The sequence below is a fragment of the Zonotrichia albicollis genome, chromosome 10 (genome assembly GCF_047830755.1).
Source record: "Zonotrichia albicollis isolate bZonAlb1 chromosome 10, bZonAlb1.hap1, whole genome shotgun sequence".
NCBI lineage: Eukaryota > Metazoa > Chordata > Aves > Passeriformes > Passerellidae > Zonotrichia > Zonotrichia albicollis.
In genome coordinates this window covers 6774907-6795060 of record NC_133828.1, presented here as the reverse complement: position 1 = coordinate 6795060, position 20154 = coordinate 6774907, and the positions used below count along the sequence as shown (strand labels likewise).

The 20154-nt window shown below is 43.0% G+C and overlaps 1 protein-coding gene across 1 annotated transcript; it reads right to left on the bottom strand.

Moving 5' to 3' along the window:
- Window positions 1-4: 4 nt before the first annotated feature.
- On the bottom strand, window positions 5-16609 carry LOC141730424 (lactase/phlorizin hydrolase-like). The gene is made up of 17 exons (XM_074547929.1): window positions 15971-16609; window positions 15004-15083; window positions 13692-13775; window positions 12900-13002; window positions 12454-12529; window positions 11042-11729; window positions 10011-10656; window positions 7141-8697; window positions 6526-6794; window positions 6089-6379; window positions 5084-5282; window positions 4660-4862; window positions 4188-4297; window positions 3514-3648; window positions 2448-2671; window positions 1468-1704; window positions 5-836 (listed from the first exon to the last, which is right to left on the bottom strand). Exons 1-17 carry the CDS (start codon window positions 16581-16583, stop codon window positions 547-549), a joined length of 5805 nt encoding a protein of 1934 aa, XP_074404030.1. The 5' UTR covers window positions 16584-16609; the 3' UTR covers window positions 5-546.
- Window positions 16610-20154: the final 3545 nt, after the last annotated feature.

The following is a 20154-nucleotide window of genomic DNA, read 5'->3' as shown; positions in this document are numbered from 1 at the left end:
TCTGATGTGCTGGTATCACAAGGAAAGCAAGCAGGATCATGCACTGAAATTTAAAATACAGCTGACAAACATTTTGTTCCAGATTAAATAACTTTAATGTACATGTAATAAAGGAAAAAGGGGGTGAACATCCAATCTGTACAGTAGCTGCAGTATAACAGTTTTCACCAGGAGAGACACTAATTTGTCTTAAAATTCTGAGAAGCAGGAGAACTTCCAGGGGTCCTTTCAGAACTGTTGATGATGATGATGAAGCAAGGACAGATGACAGCTGATGTTCAGAATCTTTATATGCAGACAGGAACAACCAATTTTATTTTGATCTTTAAGAAATCAAATCAGTAATGCCCACGGACAAAAGAGACAGGTCACATAGAAAAATAATTTTCCTCCCGCTTTTTAAATTGGAAAACAACAAAATGCTGGGGAACCATATAAGGCAAGACAGAAAGCTGCAATACTGCAAAGCAGTAGTTCCTTTTCCTATTGGTATAGACTTTTTTAAAGAAAAAACAAACCAAACAAAGGGTTTATGAGGTGGAAATATTACAGTTTACTACTAAGTTCCATGTGGGGTTGTTTATGGGATCTTTTGGACAATTTTCCGTATTTGTATGCAAAAAGAGCCAAGCTCAGTGCTCCAACTATAGAAAGAGCAAAAAGCACATAGAGTGCTATTTCTGCCCCTTGGGATGTCAAATCCAATCCCAAAAAGCTCACGCTGTCAGCTGCTCCTGGAGCGGCGTCTGTCGGTGTTGGTGTTGGTGTTGGTGTCGATGTTGGTGTCGGTGTCGATGTTGGTGTTGGTGTCGGTGTTGGTGTCGGTGTTGGTGTCACTGAATGGGAAAACAATGAGAAAGGGTCAGTGCAGAGCCTGTTCCTTGCAGCTGTGGCACTGCTGCTCCTGCCTCCACCAGCCTTTAACTCCTCTCTTCAATGCTCTGGCAGGAGCAGGGGTTGATACAATTCTAGCTCAGAGTAAAGGCACAGCTGAGGCTGATGGTGCAATTCCTGATAGCACAGGTGAGTGTTCTCATTCCCAAACCCCCACCTAACACTGGTTGCTTTTCATTGTACTGCTTCAGTGGAGAAGACACAAATGACAAAAGAATTGGTATTTCCAAAGCCTTACCCAAAACGAGGATTTGTATAAAGTATTCAAAATTTTTTTTAAACAATCTTGTGGGAATATTGCATATGTGTGGTTTGGAAAACACCTTGGCCAGTTCTGTTGGAGTAAAGTCTAATGGAGTAACTTTTGCTACATTCTTAAGCATGCACAGGTTCTCTTGCACAAGGTTTGGTTCTTAGTCTGGTTTTGCATAGGGAACTGACATTAACTGCAGTCTTTAAAAAAAAACTATTGCAGAAAAGGGTGGTGTCTCTAAAAACCTTAGGATTCTGGAACTCTTTTAGGATTAGGATTAGATGCAAACACACAGGCACCATTTCTGCTGTGTCACTTACCTTCTGGCTCCTCTCCCAGACAGGGATGTGGGCCCGTGGCTGGGTCTGGGAAGCCATTGCAGTTTATGATCTGTGAGTAATACTTGGCTGAGGCCTTGGGGCGCCGTGGCAAGGCAGGGTCAGAGAAATTCACATGGTAGAGCCCAAACTTCTCCTCATAACCTGCTGCCCACTCCAGGTTGTCCATCAGTGACCACGCAGTGTAGCCCCGCAGATCGACACCGTCGAGCACAACGGCTGCAGGCAGCAGCAGAGAGAAGAGAGAACAGCTCAGTGGTCAGCCCTTGGCCAGCCAGGCAGGAAGGTGCTCCAGAACACCCACACATGGCACACAGCAGGTTCATCAGTGCCCAGGACTGGACACTGCTTTTCTCTGCTCCAGAAGTCAGAACTTTGGTACAAGAAACAAAGGTTTAGGAATAGAGAAGAAAATCCATCAAAATGCAACCATTGCCTAAATAAGTGTTTGTGGGGCCTTTGCAAGGCAGTAAATGCCTGAACACCTGGCTGCTCCCAGTACATCAGAAAAGCAAACTGGAAAAGCCCTTTCCTGAAGATGTTTGACCACTGCTGTAACTGAAACCAGTTTGGGCATTGGGGTTTTACTGTTGTTTTTTTTTTTAAATATTATGTTTTAGACACAGCAGTAGTCAGACTAGAAGGAGTTTTTCAGGTAGTCGTACCTCTCTCAGCAGGTGCAGCAAACCAAGGAACCTGCAGGATACCCCACTAAACCCAGGGTTTGTTCTTGTCCTTTAGATCATCTTTCCTGGCACATTTGTGACTATCTATGGGCAGTTTTTGGTAAACCCCCAGGCTCTTGGAAGTGGATTCAGTAAGCCCATGTGACTGTAACTTTCAAGTGTGGTAGCAGTGGTCTTTCAGCTCTTTACAAATTGCTTTATACACATCAGTCTTGTGGCAAAGCCAGTGCTGCTCTCCAGAGCTTTGGCTGACCAGATGTCAATATTCACTCTCACCTTTCAGTGCCTCATTAATGTAGGTCCGATAGTAATGCATTCTCCACGTGTCATTGAATTCAAAGGCTCCCCTTTCTGAGACCCCATTTTCAGTCACATAAATGGGAGGGTTGTTGTATTCTTCCTTTATCCACCTGAGGATCTTCCTGAACCCAAAGGGTGTCACCTTCAGCCAGAGGGACCCGGAGCTCAGCCAGCTGCGGTCGGTCACTGTGGCCACGCCCCTGGGGAGGAGGACACTGCTCAGGGCCAGTGCCACTGCCAGGCAGCTCTGTGCCCACCAGCCTAAAAATCCCTGCTCATGTTTTCATTTACAATTACACTCTGTGCAAATGAGCCATCGTGGCTGCCAATGGGATGTTGGTTCCAAATCTCTGCATGCTACAACGCTGCTTCTGCTTTTCAAGGCATAATGCCTGAGCACACAAATTTGCCGTTGACATTACATGCAGGAATGTAATGAGCCTGCTGTCCTAGAGGGTTAAGCTAGAAGGGGCTGGGATGTACCAGCAAAGCAAAGTTATTTCCAATTTCATCTATTCCCTGTGGAAACATTTTGGAAAGGAGCCACCCACATGTGGTCACACCATTACCTGAATTCTCATTACAAAAACTAGTAAGCTCCTACTGTTTACTTTTTGAGGTTGAGAAATTAAATTAGTATCTAAATAAAAAACCTTGACTTAATCTGTACTTAACCATGAAGTGATTTAGCTATTTAGGCTTTGAACTTACATTTACCCAATGCAGTGAGGGACCTAAACCTGTTTAATACCAAATGGATCAGTATGCATAAACCAGGATAACACCTCACAGTTTAAACTGCAGATTGGAGGCAGGAAATATGATAAATACTGTTCATCACCTCATGTCTATAAGAAAAAGGCTGTTGCTGGACTTTTGTTAAAATAACAGCACCTCAGGTACTGCTTGCTTATCTTATCCCTAGTATTGGTTTATAACAGCTTAAAACACCTACAGTTTGCTATAAATTTACACTTGTCAGTTAAGCCAGGCTCCAGCTGTGTAGATTTTATTTGAGCAATAATTTACATTCACCTCTTACCTATCAGAGTCATATGACATAACACCCTTAGGATAGTTTTGGTTGTATGTTAAAACCGTGGTATAATGATTTAGACCAAAGAAGTCATATGTGCCTTTAATTCTGTGTTTTTCACTCTCAGTAAATTCTGGAAGTCTGCAAGAGATAACAGAGATTACATTTTGCACACAATCTGTGGGTAATGCTGGGATCTCTGGTACTAGCACCACAAACAGAAGGAGAGAAATTCCTTACTGGGAACTGGGAATGGAAAATAAGAAATGTAACTGAGAGGCACCAATGAGTTCAGTACATAGTTTTAAGAAATGTTAAACAAATTTACCACAAGCATCAGGTAAAGTACTGTGGCTAATGCAGGGCAGTTACTGTGTCACTGAGCTGACAATTTATTACCCCAAAGATATATTAATCAATTTAGTTGGCAAGAGAGGTAAAGACAGGAAATAGATAAAGCCCCCCTGCCTAGATTGGAATTAAATGATCTTCAAGGTCCCTTCTAACACAAACCATTCTCTGATTCTCTGAAAATATACACTAGAATTTTTCTGTGAGGATATAGTAAGGTTTTTTACAGTAACACTGGAATAGAATCATTGAAATGTATCATTTCTGTAAGAAAAGCATGATTCAGCACAGCCAGTGAAACAAAAGCAGGTGAGTGCCTGGGCACTTACCGGGACTCACTCAGGCCCTGGGCCAGACTTCGTTCCCGAATCCTCCTTTTCATCACTTCATTATAATCACCATTTTTGAAAATGGGGTGAGCAAACCAACCTAGAAAAAACTAAATCAGAAGATAAGGGAAGATAAATCATATATCAAAACTTGGGATTTAGCCATTCCTATGTTATGTGCTGCTTTGTAGGTGATACTCGAATTTACAACAGGCACACAGAGATACAAGGAGATGCCCAAATAACAACAGTAAATTTAATAAGCTTTTGTCACTGCAACCATGTTTTGTCTCATTTCTGCTGCATTCTTGATCAGCCCCCATAAGAGGGGGACACATTTCCTTGCAGTGATGCCTCTGCCTCACCATTTCACTTCAGTGAGATGCTGACCTGGGTTCTGGGCATGCCCAGCACCCAAGGAGGGGGTGTCACCTGGAGCAGCAGGGAGAGCTGTGACCAGGGGTCTCTGTACCTGCATGAACCGTCTGGCAGCTTCAACGTCCTCCTGGCTGTGTGGGTTGCGTGGTTCTGCCCAGTCAGAGTTGATGGTGATGGAGATGAGCCCTCCCTGCCTGGCCCTGAAGGTCTCATTGTAGAGGTGCCAGGCCTCAGCGTGTGCCTTGATCAGGTTGTGCCCCACCACGTAGGGAGCGCGCCCTGGCCGGTCCGAGATACCTGCAGGGACAGGAACGGAGTATAATCCAAACTTGGAGGTGACAGGCAGAGTAAAAGAAGGACCTGTTCAGCACACCACAGCAATCTAAACCCCATCTATCCACAGCACACCATTTTCCTTGTTCTACCCTTGCAAGCCCCAAGGAACTGCTCTGCTGCAGCATAAAACAGTTGTGCTGACAGTGCCATGAGGGCTCTGAGGCTATGCCCAGCAGTCTTACCTGGAGCAGCTGTGCCAGTGCCATAGCCAAGATAGGCAGTGTTGTAGGGTTCATTGAGGGTTATCCAAAATTTCACTTTATCCCCCAGCCTCTGGAAAAGGACCTCAGCATATTCCTTAAACCTCTGAACTACAGTATCATTCTCCCACCCACCAATGTCCTGCAGTGCCTGTGGGAGGTCCCAGTGATAGAGAGTTACCTGTGGGGAAAGAGAGAGGACAAAGGGCTCAACCAGCCAATCTCATAGTAACTCAGATTCTTTTCTCACCACAAATAAACTGTGCTTTGATCTGCAGTTACCTGTTCCTAACGTAGTTTGATGTTGTAGTGATCACTCACACACTCGATAATTTCTGTCAGTTTCTTTAGGGACTGCCTAATGGTAAAGGTGAAGCTTTTACCAAAAACCACCTTGTGACAGCCAGAACTCATCAGTGAAGAACTGCTGCTGCACCTGCACTGACTCTCAGCTGAAATACAATCCACTAGAACACCTGTCTGGGCTGGTAAGGCTCAAAGTCACTCAACAGTGTTGAAGGGGCTGATTGATGCAGGGGTGAGGTCACTGTCCATTGGATGTGACAAATAACACTGACCAGTGGAGCTTCCTTACTCCAGGGAAAAAAATAAAGTTATATCCATCTGTAAGAAAGGGAAGAAGGAAGATCCTGGGAACTGCATTACTCAGTCTCACCTCAGTGTCTGAAAGATTCCTGCATAGGTCCCTGTGGAATCTATTTCCAAGGTAAAGGGACAAGAAGGCCATTGGAAACAGCCAAAAGTAGGTTTACTGTGGTCCTTCTGGGTAGTAATTTCAACACATCCCTGCATTCCAAGTTCATTTGCCTATGCAATACCCTATGTTTCTTCACAAAATGTAATTAAAACCCATGAAAAACAATTTCTGTGTGAATGAGGGTAAGGATGGAAACACACACGTCGCTCTGAGCTCAGATTTGGGGTTTGGTATTTTTTAGTAACCTGAAAGTTACTGGGTGTAGTTACCTGAGGCACAATGTTGGCTGCCAGAAGGGCATCAATCAGCCTTTCATAGTAGTTCAGTCCCTTCTCATTGATGTACCTGGTGGTCCCATCTGGGAGAACACGGGACCAGGAGATGGAAAAGCGATAGTGAGACACCTTGAGGCTTTTCAGCATTTCCACATCCTCCTCAATCCTGTGGTAGCTGTCACAAGCTACATCTCCAGTCGCATCCTTGCCGATTCTCAAGGGAGTGTGGGCATATTTGTCCCAAATGCTAAGTCCTTTCCCATCTGCTCTCCATGCTCCTTCAATCTGTGATTGAAAATGTGGGAAGAATTATCAGCAAACCCAAATTTAGGTCTCAGCCAAGCGCAGAATTCAGCCTGTTATTCTCTCTGGTGCCCTACAATAAATTAACTGTCCACAGATACTTCAGGAGTCCATCTCAGTTTCCTGACCTGGTAAGCTGCAGTTGCTACACTCCACCGGAAGTTCTCTGGAAACTCTCCATATAAAAATTCATCTTCCTTGGGCAGTGGGATGCCATTATTGCGGATGATTTCAGCATAGTACACAGCAGAGCGCTTTGGCGTCCTTGGCCTGTTGGGGTTGTCAAAATCAATCTGGTGCAATCCAAATCTTGGACCATAACCATCCACCCATTCAAAGTTATCCATCAGAGACCAAGCGTTGTATCCTTTCAGATTAACACCGTCCACCTTGTAAGCTGAAAGACCACAAAAAAAAACCAGAGGAGCATCAGTGCCATAATCACACATTAAATGAACCCTAAGGAATTCACATGCAAGCACATACAGGCTCCTAGTTTCATACAGGTGGCACTGGTCAAATAGATCATTGAGAGAATCTTCATGGCTTCATAGGAAACAAAGTACAGCCATGCAAAGGAGATCATAAAAACAAACACTATGTCTATATTGTGTTCAGACTATTTAAAGACTGATATCAATCACTTTTTAAAAGTACTCTTCAGAGGAATTAAGTAACCAGAAATCTAGAGAGGAGACACACAACACCAGAACAAAACACAGAACAAAAGCAAATTCTGGTACCTTTTAAAGCTTCATCAATGTACGTTTTGTGGTAAAATATCCTGGCATTGTCATCAACATCTGATGTGGTTTTTTTCCCCACGCCATTCTCAATGATATAGATTGGGGGGTTTCCATATTCCTCTTTGATCCAGTTCAGTACCCTCCTCAGACCCCAGGCCACAGGCCGATGGTCAGGGAGAGCTGAGGAAGGCCAGGAGCTGTCAACTGTTACTGAAACTTCCTGGTCATACTCATAAGAGAAGGGCGTGAGACGTGTTGTTGAATGGCTCACAATTTTGGAGGAGTAGGTGTTGAAGCAGAAGACGTCTGCCGTGCCCCGGATGTATTCGCGCTCCTCCGCTGTGAAGACCGGCAGGCGCGACGATGGCAGGTTCTGGAGCTCGCTCCTGTTCCCAACTTTCCACTTCATGACCTCGGGGTAGTCGCCGTTTTTGAAAATCGGGTGTGTGAACCAACCCACCAAAAACTGCAGGTACCTGTCAGCAGCTTCAATGTCCCTGGGGTCGCTCAGTGTCTTTGGCTCAGCCCAGCTAATGAAGGGGCACAGGGCAATGACCCCTCCCTGACTCGCTCTGTATTTGGCATCGTAGGTGTGGTAGACCCTGGCATGAGCCTTCAGTAAGATGTGGGCAACCCTGTAGGGAGCGCTGCCGGGCTCCTTGACATTGGGTGGGAACAAGCCTTCGCCGTAGCTCAGCTGGGCAATGACGTTGGGTTCATTGATGGTAATCCAGAACTTCACCCTGTCCCCAAAGGTCTGGAAACAGAAGTCTGCAAAGCTGTCAAACAGGTCAATCAGCTCGGTGCTCTCCCAGCCACCAATGTCCTGGAGAGCTTGTGGTAGGTCCCAGTGGTAGAGAGTGACAATTGGAGTGATGTTGTTTGCAATCAGTCCGTCAATGAGACTGTTATAGTATGCAACTCCATGGCTGTTGATTGAGTTGTTCCTTCCAGTGGGGAAAATTCGAGGCCAGGACAGGGAAAAGCGATAGTTCTTTACCCCTAAGGCTCTCAGCATGTAAATATCTTCCTCCACCTTGTTGTAGCTATCACAAGCTATATCTCCATTTTCGTTATTGTTTACATTTCCTGGGACATGGGTGAAGGTATCCCAAATGCTGGGGCCTTTGCCATCAGCATCCCAACCTCCCTCTATCTGGTAGGCAGAGGAAGACACACCCCACGTAAAATCCTCTGGGAAGGTCCCATAGAAATACATGTCTCTTTCAAAGGCAGTCTGGGATGAAAACTTCTGCCAGACAACCTTTGCCTTGGAGGGAACTTCTGATGCTGGCAAACTTGGCAGCTTCGCTGGCACAGGTCGGTCAAACACCACTGGTGCAGATCTGCTCAAGGCTTGGGATGGAAAACCGTTTTTTTCAATAACTCTGGAATAGAAGTAAGCAGATGCCTTGGGAGTCCTTGGTCTGTTGCTATCTTCAAAGTTCACGTGATGCAGCCCAAATTTTAGGCTGTATCCTGCTGGGCCTTCAAAGCCATCAAGGAGGGATCGAGCAATGTAGGACCGGACATCAACGGCGTCCAGTTTCACCGCTGCCACAGAAACAAAACACTGGTAATTACCCACCTGAATATTTCCTGAACACAGCTCAGAACTACAGAAGCACCACAGCCAAGGAGAGGTGTGACAAGCCCAGCACCTACAAATGGTTTTAAAGGCTAAAACAACTTCCTAACAATTAGGAGTATCTGGTAGGAACAGCAGCCAGCACGGTAATAGGAGCTGGTGAAATGCTTAGTAAGAGAAATGTGTGAGAAAAGAAGTATTTGTCAAGAGGTATCTGAGGACAGGACACTTGTGCCTCTGGTATGCCTTCCCCTTTGCTCTTGTTTTCAAGCAGATTTCATCAATTTAGGTGTATGGTTCACTTTTAGATTTAACACAGTAATTAAACTGAAACATTGATTTTGAATCAGGTATTTAGTGCTTGCCCATATTCCCTGAGCACAGACAGCTCCTTCAGCTGAACTGTGTACCCAATACCGGCAGAGGCAACTCTAGCATCACTCCTCACATTGCTTACAAAAAAGCACTAAATCTCTCTTATTCAAAAAAGTTCCCTCCCTTGTGCAGCCCATCCTCTTTACTTCTGCTGAGCCCTGACAGCAACACTGAATTGTGTTTTCTGTAGCTCTTTCAGCACTTCTAGCAGTATGTTGAGATCTAGGTCAAGCAGATCAAATGCTGTACACACTGATCACCAACATATTTATTACAGCGAATTTAATGTTTTCCTGACAGTATTGTTTAGTCTACCTAGAGAGCATCAGTCAAATTTCTATTTGAAATCTCAGCTCTCTATGTTAGTCCAGAACTTGCCACTAACACTATTTTTATGTCAAAAGGTACACATCTTGCAAAGATACAAGCATAACTTGAACATTCTACAAGCATAACCTAAACATTCTCAAAATGATTGAGGTAGAAATGTTAGGAAGATCTTTCCCGTCTGAAGGGGTTACTGCCATGTAGGTCTGATTAAAGGGTAAAGGCAGTTCAGCCCCGATTTATGAGAGGTCTACAGGCAAAAGCCTTTAGGCCAGTCATCTCCAGGAGAACTGGAGTGTATGAACAGTGTCCTCACAGAGGGACTGAACTTAGGGTCCAGGCTACATTAATCCTTATATAAAAAAATGCATTCCAATATCCAAAGAGAATGGAGAGCACCATATCTGCATACCAGACAGGCTTAAGCATATGAAGTCACACTCATTACCTACACAACAGGAGGCTGGCCTAACATCACTGTGCAAGTGGTGATGTCTTAAAGTTAACCACCATGGAAGGGCTAGACTAACCACTTATCATGATTAAAATAAAATAAAATTATTTGGTTTCTCCATACCTTTCAGGGCCTCATCGATGTAGCGTCGGAAATAATCCACTCGCAGAGGGTCATTGAGGAGATCCCCGGTGTCTCCTGTGGGCACACCATTCCCTGCTATGTATATTGGGATCTTTGACCCTGTGTATTCCTGGGATACAAACTTCAGCAGCCTTCTTAATCCCCAAGGGACCACATGGACCCAAGAAGAGGCAGCCTGTGGCCAGGAAGGATCTACATGCAAGGAGAAGTTCCCAATGCTCTCGTAGCCCGCTGTGCACATCCCGTTAGCGCCGGCACTGACCAGGCGGGAAGTGTAATGGGAAAGGCCAAAGAAATCTGCAGTCCCTTTCACCAAGGACTTCTCCTCCTCTGTAAACACAGGCAGTCGTGCAACTGTTGTGGAGCACTGCTGGTTCACTTCCTGGATCTGAGCCTTCAGGACATCTGGGTAATCACCATTAACAAATATGGGGTGAGCAAACCAGCCAAGCATGAACTGCAGGTACCTCTCAGATGCCCTCACGTCCTCGGAGCTGCCCGGAGTCTTGGGTTCAGCCCAGTCTGAGTTCAGCACCAGCCCCACCTTTCCCAGTTGCTGAGAACGGTATTTGTCGTTATACAAGTGCCAGACCTTGGCATGAGCCTTGAGAATTGTGTGAGCAACCTGGCAAGCAGAAAGCAGAGGAAAATGTGTCACACTGCATTGCACAAAAACTCTTAAGCTTTGGGTTTATTCATTGCCATGTGAAAATGTCCTCTCCATCCAAAAGAAAACACCTTGACAAAACTAACGATAGACAAGGGAGTGTAGTAAGTTTTGGAAAAAGCAAAAGAATCTGACTATCCATCCATATCAGCCTAGAATAGAAAAATAAAATAACACCAGGCCTCTGTTAACAAACCCATTTTTAACAAGTATTGTAAATTCAGCAATCAAATAGCTGTCTCAGAGGTGACATTACGTTTGAACATAGTTAAAGCACAGAACCATCATGGAAAACAACCCAACCAGAGTAGCTGCAGGATCCTAATTATTCCTGTGCCCCTACCTTGTAAGATGCTGCTCCTGGGTCAGTGATTCCTGGGGGATGCTCTCCGGTGCCATAGCCAGCGTAGCTGATAACCCAGGGCTCGTGGAACGTAACCCAGAGCCTGACCCGGTCCCCAAAGGTGGAAAAGCAGAAATCTGCATAGCTCACAAAAGCATCGATGATGCTTTCATTCTGCCAGCCACCAAGAGCCTGCAGAGCCTGGGGCAGGTCCCAGTGGAACAGAGTCACCATGGGCTCAATGTTAGAGTCTACCAAGTGGTCAATTAAGCGGTTGTAATAATCAACACCCTTGGAATTGATGGTCTTGTTGGTGCCAGCAGGGAAAATTCTAGACCAGGATACAGAAAATTTGTACAGCTGGGGGTGAAGACCCCTAAGCAGGTAAATGTCATAGCTGGTTTTATAGTAGCTGTCACATGCCACGTCTGCTGTTTGGTTCATTTGGACATGGCCCCCATGCCCAAACTGGTCCCAGATGCTCTCTCCTTTCCCATCCTCTGCCCAAGCTCCTTCAATGTTAAAGGCACCTGTGGACACGCCCCAGAGGAACCCACTTGGGAAAACATCTTGCAGGAAAGAATCCCTCTCTGATTCAGACTGTTGAGCAAACATTTCCCAGACTGTTTGATAGGAGGACCGAGGGGCAAGAACAGCATCTGGCTTTTCCTGTAGAGTATTTGTTTCACTGCAAATATAATGAATAGAAGTTAAAATCTCCGAGGAGGATGTCAGTGCCATAAAACTTGCAAACACTGAGTATAAAGGAAGTTTGCTTCCCATTCAGGTCACATAAGCCATTTATAGTTCCTCTGACATCTGACCAATCTAGCACTGCTCTCTCCCAGCTGGGACATGAAGGTGGAGGGCAGTGGGTAACTGCAGAGCAGCTCTTTGCATGCAGAGTCTCATCATCCATTAGTTAGGTCAGAGGTGCAAACAAAATCCTTGCAGTGAGCAGCAATCTCCCATGCTAGAACTGCTTCATGAGTTTCCTGCCATTGTAATCCTTAGCATCTCCCTGCACCATGACATCTCCCACATTTCCATAAGCTCAAGTGGCTTCTCCCCTAGGACAACTCTATTGGATTTGTTTATTTATAACCATTTTGCTCTTGAAAAAAGCAGAAGGCTTGAAAAATGTACTTGTTACTACTGGCTTGAAGGTGCAATTTGGGTAACCAAGGATGAGAGAGTGGAAGAGGATTACATTACAGGATTAGAGGATTGCAAGTAATTGGAACGGACTGGGCTCAGCAGAAAAACAGCCCTTTGCAGCCCTTTCAGCAGCCAACAGCAGACATTACCACTAAAACATCTTGCTTCTGTCTGCACATAGGTTCCTAGAGGAAGCTGTTTTATTACTGTATCCTATTATAGTAATGTATGGTGTTACTGTATTTTTATAGTACCTTAAAACATGAGGTAAGTAGTCTAAGAATTCATTAACGTCACACCCAATCATACGTGCTTCTTCTTTATTAATTGCTGCAAACAAACAAATGGTAAGTGATGGATACAGTCTTAGATGCCATAGACTGCACAACACTATTTGTAACAAACAATTATATCTTGAAAGAAGTTTTTCCTAATATCCAACCTAAACTTCTCTTTCTGCAATTTAAGGCTGATGAAAAGATCTGGAAAAGATTTCCTGCTTCCCCTCCCTCAACACTCACCATCCATCCTTAATTTTCCAAAAATACTATATAAAACTCTTATTTCATCTAATAGCAGCAGCCTAGATTGGATGATTTTTAATTTCTTCTACAAGTTAATTGTAGAGGAAAATTAAGTTTGAATTTGCTCTTCCTGCAGATCTTAACTAAAAAACTCTTCCTCTTCAAACATCACTCACCTGTGGCAATGGCAGCTACTGGCATGAAAGGATGCTCTTCCATGGAGGCACAGTCAAGGACCTTTAAACTAGAAACCAAGATATCTTTGTTCTTCCAAACACTCTGCAAACCAGAAATTAGAAAGTAGTATGAAGAGAAGCATCAGCCAGCTAGTGAAACCCTGTCTTGGCATTTTTTACATTTTAAATGGGCAGCTCCTTATCCTGCTACCCAGATGCTGGATGACTCTTTCTCTATGAATTTTAAGAATGCAGTTCACTGCCAGAGATTTTGTATTGGTTATAATGGGTACCAGCCTACAGCATCACTGATGTTGGTGCTGCCAGATCTGACCCTTTACTAAACTCCCCCTCAGTAGCATTTCTGGCACCTGATGATTTCTACCCCTGCTGATGAGGAATGTGAAGTTTGGTAGCACCGCTGTAGAGCTCAAGCCAGAGTTTAATATCTTTCAGTACTTAGCTATTGGTCTAACAGCTTAGTTATCAAACACTTAGCATGTGAGAGAGGTTGTTCAGTCCCAGATAAAAGAATTTTGCCATTCTAATTGTTAATGCATCAATAATAAACATTGACCAAGATGATGCTTTCCAGCATTTTCCAATAACAGTTTCTAAGTCAGAATAACAACAGAGAAATGAGCACTTTGCAGCTGCTTCCTAATGTAGCTGCTGCCTGAGCTTTCACAGAAAATCAGAACTCTTTAGACATGCATCACAGCACATGAAATTCTGCACCTATTTATGGTCTGTTGTTTGCTGCTATCATTTTAACCCTGTGCATAACTTTACCTGGAATTCACTCATTTTCTTGTAAAAATCGATTTCATTTCCACAGTGATACTGAAGGTTAAGAGACACAAAGTCTACTGAATCCTGGAAAAAAGAAAACGAAAATAATCATGCTGGAGAAAATTGATATATTTTTAAAGTATTACATTAAAAATACATAAAACTGTGTAAGGTTTGATAAAGACACATTGCTGGAGCAAGAAGCCATACAGCTGTATGGGAGCACTGGACAATACAGAGAGCACAAACTGGATACTGTATGGGAAGATGTGCTTTGTATGTCTCCTTCTAAACAAAGTACAACTTAAACAACTACATTAAACTCTACTTTATTAATTGAAAATTAATGATTTACAGGTCATTTCTTTATGTCTGTTTATGATTTATCAGAAAAACCTTTATAACTATGTGGTTCAGGTATATAACCTCATAAAACCCTTGGTTGAAAGTCCACTTCAGAAATCTGTAATCATTCTGTAGCACAAGTATGGAATGATTAAATTATTCCACTAGCAGCCATCAACCTCAAGGGAACAGATGGCAATCTCTTGTTAAACCAGGTGATGAAGTTGGAATAAAACTGATAAGCTTTTAGTTTGTTTTTCAGTCCAAGGTTCTCTTCTATCCAGTCAGCTCATCTTTGCTCTCCCTACAAACCACACCTTGCTTAAATCCTACAACATTGCTTGACCTGGTTCTAAGTTTTGAAGGATTATGAATACAGCAGAAAACCCTGCACTGTCATGTGTACATTCCAACCTACATCAACATCCTCTGGGTGAGGACAGCTATGAACAGGGACCTGGATCTTTAAGAAAGAATGTCATTGCCTTTGCAGAGATTACATTCTCCCGGTGTTGTGCCATCCCTGTGCAACTACATCACTGTACTTTTAGCACAGCTCAGTCTAGGTTTTACCACAATCAGCAGATATTTTAAATAGCAGCTAATTAGGATAATGTATCCATATCTTTGGTGGTGCACTAAGTACCCCTGCAGGGGGTAACAGGTACACTTTCTGGAGACACCTTGTCATTTAGCAAGTACATTGCCAATTAGGAGAGCAAATTTGTCTCCATGTAGCTTAATCAGTGCCTACCAGCCAAGAAAGGATGCTGAAACAATTCTTAAATAATTGATTTCACATAATCAGACTAATCGAATAATTAAAGCTTACTAACTAGTCAACCTGCTAAAATCTTATTTAACTTGCAACAAGTCATTTGATCCCATACATAAAACCAAAGCTAGATCAAGGCAAATTTACATAATTTTAGAAATATTCCCTTAATGAGGAAATATTATGAGCTACCTGAAGAGAAACTGAAAGCAATTCTGATGAAGCACTGTCCAAGACATCAACCATTTCCAAAGCAATGGACAGCTTTCCACCTTGAGAAAGAAAGAGGCAGTCTGTTGATAACATATTAAGGACAAATAAAAATTTCAGTTTACTGCAGTTATTTTAAAACCAGTTTTAAATTGTTGAAACTGTGGAACACCAGGCACTGCTCCAGGTAGTTGATTTCAGGATACCCTCTGTGATTTCAATGGAGAACTGAAGAAGGTAGAAATTCAAAGGTACCATTCAAAGAGCCTTTGTAAATAAAATGCCCTTCTACTCCCTGCATAAGTAATATCTTTACTAATTTTCATGCCTTTGTGACGGTTCTACAATTTTATTTTTTTTAATCCATTCTACGCTGAATGGTTTTGAGATGTTGGAATAGACAGAAGTTGGAGGGACAGGAGATGCAGGAGGGGATATGGGGAACTTTTAAGGGCTATCACCAGATAGTGTGAACTGTACAACAAAGTATTCCTGACAAATGCAAGAATTAAAAATTAATTAACTAATTAAAAAGTTGGGAAAAAAAATAATAACTCAGCCAACTCTACTGGTTGTCTGTCTGGGAGAGAAAAGACCAAAGAAGGCAGACCCAAGAAGGAATCTGCTTGGAAAATCCCAGCTACCCATCATGGAAGAGGTGTAATTCTGTTGCTCTGTGTAACACAGGTAGATTTGGGATTTAATTACTGCAAACCCCAGTGTCTGCAATGAGGAAAGTCGAACAGGGGGCACTGCAGACTTCCTCACAGTTAGACTTTCTGTGCCTTGTTTTTTCAAAGTTTCAGGTATATTTCAGAAAAGTTTTGGTCTTTCCTTGTGGGTAGGAAGAGGCACACAAAAATATCTACAGAGACTGCACGTAGCAGTTGCCATTTAATGCAACCACAAAATATTAGCGAGTCATACGGAAAAACCCTGCTCTCCTTACCTGCTGGTGACACTTGCTCATGGAGCACGGAGTAAAATGCTCTGTGAGCAGCAGCCACGGCCTGGAGCCGCTCCTGGGGCTCAGCGTAGGGCAGGCTCTGAAGGACCTGCGGCAGGTCACTGAAGGAGAGCCACACATCCACCAGGTCCCCGAAGGCACGGAAGCTGAAATCCGCGTACTCCGCAAAGAGCTCATGGAAAGGCCTGGCCGTGCTCAGGGCGGGGACGGGCCCGCGGTGCAGCAGCAGCACGGCCCTGAGCCCCGCGGCAGCCACGGCCTCCAGCAGCCGGCGGTAGCAGCGCACCCGGGCTCCATCGGCAGCCACGGCATCGCCCCCGGGAAGGACGCGGCCCCACGGCAGGGCCAGCCCGCAGTGCGTCACCCCCAGCGCTCGGAGCCGCCGCAGGTACCGGGGCAGCTCGGCAGCCGCCGCATCTGCCTGGCACAGGGGAGCCTGGGATTCAGGGCCCTGCTCCTGCAGGCCCCATCTCTCTGCCAGCTCGCTGGGGAGAGGCCCAGCAATGGTGATAAAATTCTGAGCCAATTCCCCGTCTATGCCAAGGCTGAGAGAAACCGACAGAAAGAGGATGGCCGTCTTACAAATCAGGTCCATTTCTGAACCTTGCTTCAAAAACAACTACTCCACACTACTTATACACCAGTAGAAGTAATATTTAACTGAAATTATCTGTTCCATAGATAAATGTTCTCGGAATTAGCTGACACTGGAATAACAGACCAGGACTTTCACTGTAGATAAAAAAAACACAGATGAGCACAAAATCACTTTCAATCCGTTGGAGAAAGGTCATGTGAAAACATTTTCTGAGATGCTTATGTTTCCCTTTATGTTTAAATATCAATTGACATTTTCTAATATTGCCTCCCATTTAGAGGAAGATGAAATCAATAGATAAACTTTCCCTCTCTTTTTGGCCTTTTCAGCTTTCGAAGAATCCCAGCACAGCTCTGGATCCAAAACCCAACAAAAGCAGTGTTATCTGCATGGCTGGGGCTGGGTTCACCAGTTCCGATCATGCAGGGCAGCAGGAGGCACGTCTGTGCTCTGATCCTGGGTGGATAAAGGAAACCTGAGATGTGGCAGCTCACCCAGCTGGAAACGTGACTCTGATATGAATGCAGGCATCAGCAAGTATGTGGTTCCTCCAACCCAAAAATATCCAGGAATTTTAGTCTCAATTTTTTGCTTTTCCATGTCTAGCTCAGCTCTTCTACATTCCAGTACATGCTGTAGGCTGGTACCTATTATAACCAATATAAAATCTCTGGCAGTGAACTGTATTCTCCTACAGAACTGAAGGAGCGAGAACAATTTAAAGCAATTAAACACAAAATTCACCATACCTATGAAATGTTGGTTCTATCTCAGAGTTAATTTCTTTTAAAAACCAAAATTTTGTCTAAAGCTTATCTTCAATCATCTAGGCAAGTTATTGCTGTCAAACAATATTATTTTTATTTTAAGTTACAACTGAAGACATCCCTCAACATTTGCTGTCACTCAAACTTTATACAGGGATTGTAATTTGTGCACTTGGACTCTATTTGACTCCCAGATTATTTTTCATGACGTCCTAGAGAACTCACTAGAACATTGTGCTGAGTGCTCTGAACAAGTTCCCTCCACTCTGACGTCTGAATAGCAAGATAAAAATGAACTTTACAACACCACCTGGTGCTTACTTTTCAGTAGAGTTGCATTAACTCAGAGAAAACACCTCTCAGCCTACAGAAAGTATTTTTTTCTGCTTCTTTCTCCTACATGAAGAGTATTTATTTTCAAACTAAGAATGAGAGAGGGGAGGGGGAAACATAATGAAGGCCAAACATCTTCCTATTGTTATTTTGAAAGTAAAGGAACAATATAGCATACCATGAAAGTATTGTTGCAGGTGGGTGGCTATTTTTAATGAAATGTAGAATTTGCCAAAATGTGGTTTATGAAAGAAATGAGTGGAGAAGTTACTGCAGTAGTGCCCAGTGATGGGGTAGTGCTGATGACAAATATTTATTATTCCCTCTACTCCTTAAATAGAACTGTTATTTTGAATGACATGCTTAGTTAGACCAAGTGTAACTCTTGAAAGCTGGGAGAGATTAAGAAGAAAAGAATACTGTCTTACAAACCAGCTCCATTTCTGAGCCTCCCTCAGAAACAGTTATTTCACACTATTTCTAAATAAAATATGTAACTTTGATCTCTTTCATGCATTACAAATGTTTCTGAAGTGCTAGTATCCAGGAAACAAGACAAATATTCAGGTATTTTAAATTCTTAATAGATAATTTAATAATCCTGTAGTTTACAGTAAAAAAATTGAGAGTAGAAATTCAAGCAAAGTTTTCTTATAGAAAGATCTTCAAATAGATTTACAAATATAGTCTAAAAAACCCCTCACAAATGGTGGCAGGTTTTAGTTCACTTACAAGTCAAGACACTCATCAAGGTAGGGGTTTCTGCCCTGCTGACTTAAAGCCTTGCTTTGGGCTTGGCTATTTGCTGTTTTCTACTTGATAGAAGCAACAGGAGCCTGCACATCTTTAGTCCATCCAAAAAGAAAGAGAAGCAATCAGTTTCTCATTGTCTATTACAGGAAGTTAAAAAAACTTCTTAAAAAAGAGCATCACTCATCCAGGAAATTTGGTCTTCCTTAAGACATTAAACATTTAGATCCCTAGTTTTTCAGCCTCAAATGACAGGCATAGAAAACAGCAATCTCACATGTGAGTAACAACAAACCCACCCCCAGACATTTAATGAGCTTTTATTTATGTTAATAAAAAAAACAGTAAAAACTTATAGCATAAAATGTCTACTACAGAAGAACAATGTAAAATCAATCTTATTTAAAATAGAAACATCTACATAGCTTGATGATGAAAATAGCTATTGGATGATTCTCCTCTGCATCCAGATGATGGCACTGAAATTCAGAGCTAACAGTGGAACTAATACATGTGTGGGATGCCTTTAAAAGCTTTCCAGGTGTGCTCAGTGTAAATGAGAAATCCCACATTACTGACCACACTCTGGCACAGGCAGAGGAATTCAAGCAATGAGCCACACAGCAAGCCCTGCAAGGAAAGAATGCATTTCCCAGCTTGTAACCAGGGAGCTCTACAATGGTTAGAGCTCAGCCCTCAGTCCTCCAGCAGATAGTTGGGGTTGACAACCAGGTATGGATCATCATCAAAAGTCTCCTCTTCTCTGGATCCTCTCAGTCCTGACTGGGACAGTTCGATCAGAATGTGGTCCTGCAACACACAAGAGCTGTGTTAAACAAGGACAGAGGGGTTTGTTTGTACTCTTTAGAAAGCATTTTTATATTGGTAGGACCTCTAAGGACCCTCTAAGAGATTCTTAAAAACAGCATTCAGGGGAAATCACTTCTATGTTGTATCCTTTCTGGGATCTTTCCAGCCTAATGCTTTCCACTGTAATGGTGTTGTGTCTTTAAAAGTGAAAAGGAGTTTATTTTGTCATTCTTTTTCCTCCAAAATGCCCTCGTACCCCTCTGACTTTAGGCTATCCATTGAATCCAAGTGTTAATTGTATTTTTGTATGCTAATGTATAATGGCTGTAGAAAAACAAAATATCACACTTCTATAGTGACACAGTATAGCACTTGGAACTTTTACTTATACACATCTCTAATTTATTTCAGTGGGGTTTTTTTTCCTGTAATTACTGTAGCAGGTGTTAAACAAAGAAGACATTTATACTGCATCAATCAATGGAAGAGCAAAACAGACTTCCCCAAACAGGAATGTATTCTATTAAAAAGGAAACATTTTAATATATAAGTTAAACCCTATACAAGTCAAAAAACCCTTTTTCACAACCCACACATCTCTATACATACATAATGTGTAAGTCGGTGAATGACTCTCTCTATGATCTTCTTTTTATTAATTAGTTCTTCTTCAGATTCGATTTCAGATTCAATTTCCTTTAGATACCAATTAATAAGTTCACTCCTCTTTAGTGCTGCATCGTCCTCTTCTGCAGAGAGAATAATTTGCATGAACACAGCAGCAGTAAACTACCACTCAAACCACAGGAGAAAAGGATTTACACATTAACATTCACAATGCTGAAGAGAGAAACATACTTTTAGCAATGTTTAGGAAAGGTCAGACTTAAGGGATTTTTTCTTAAAGC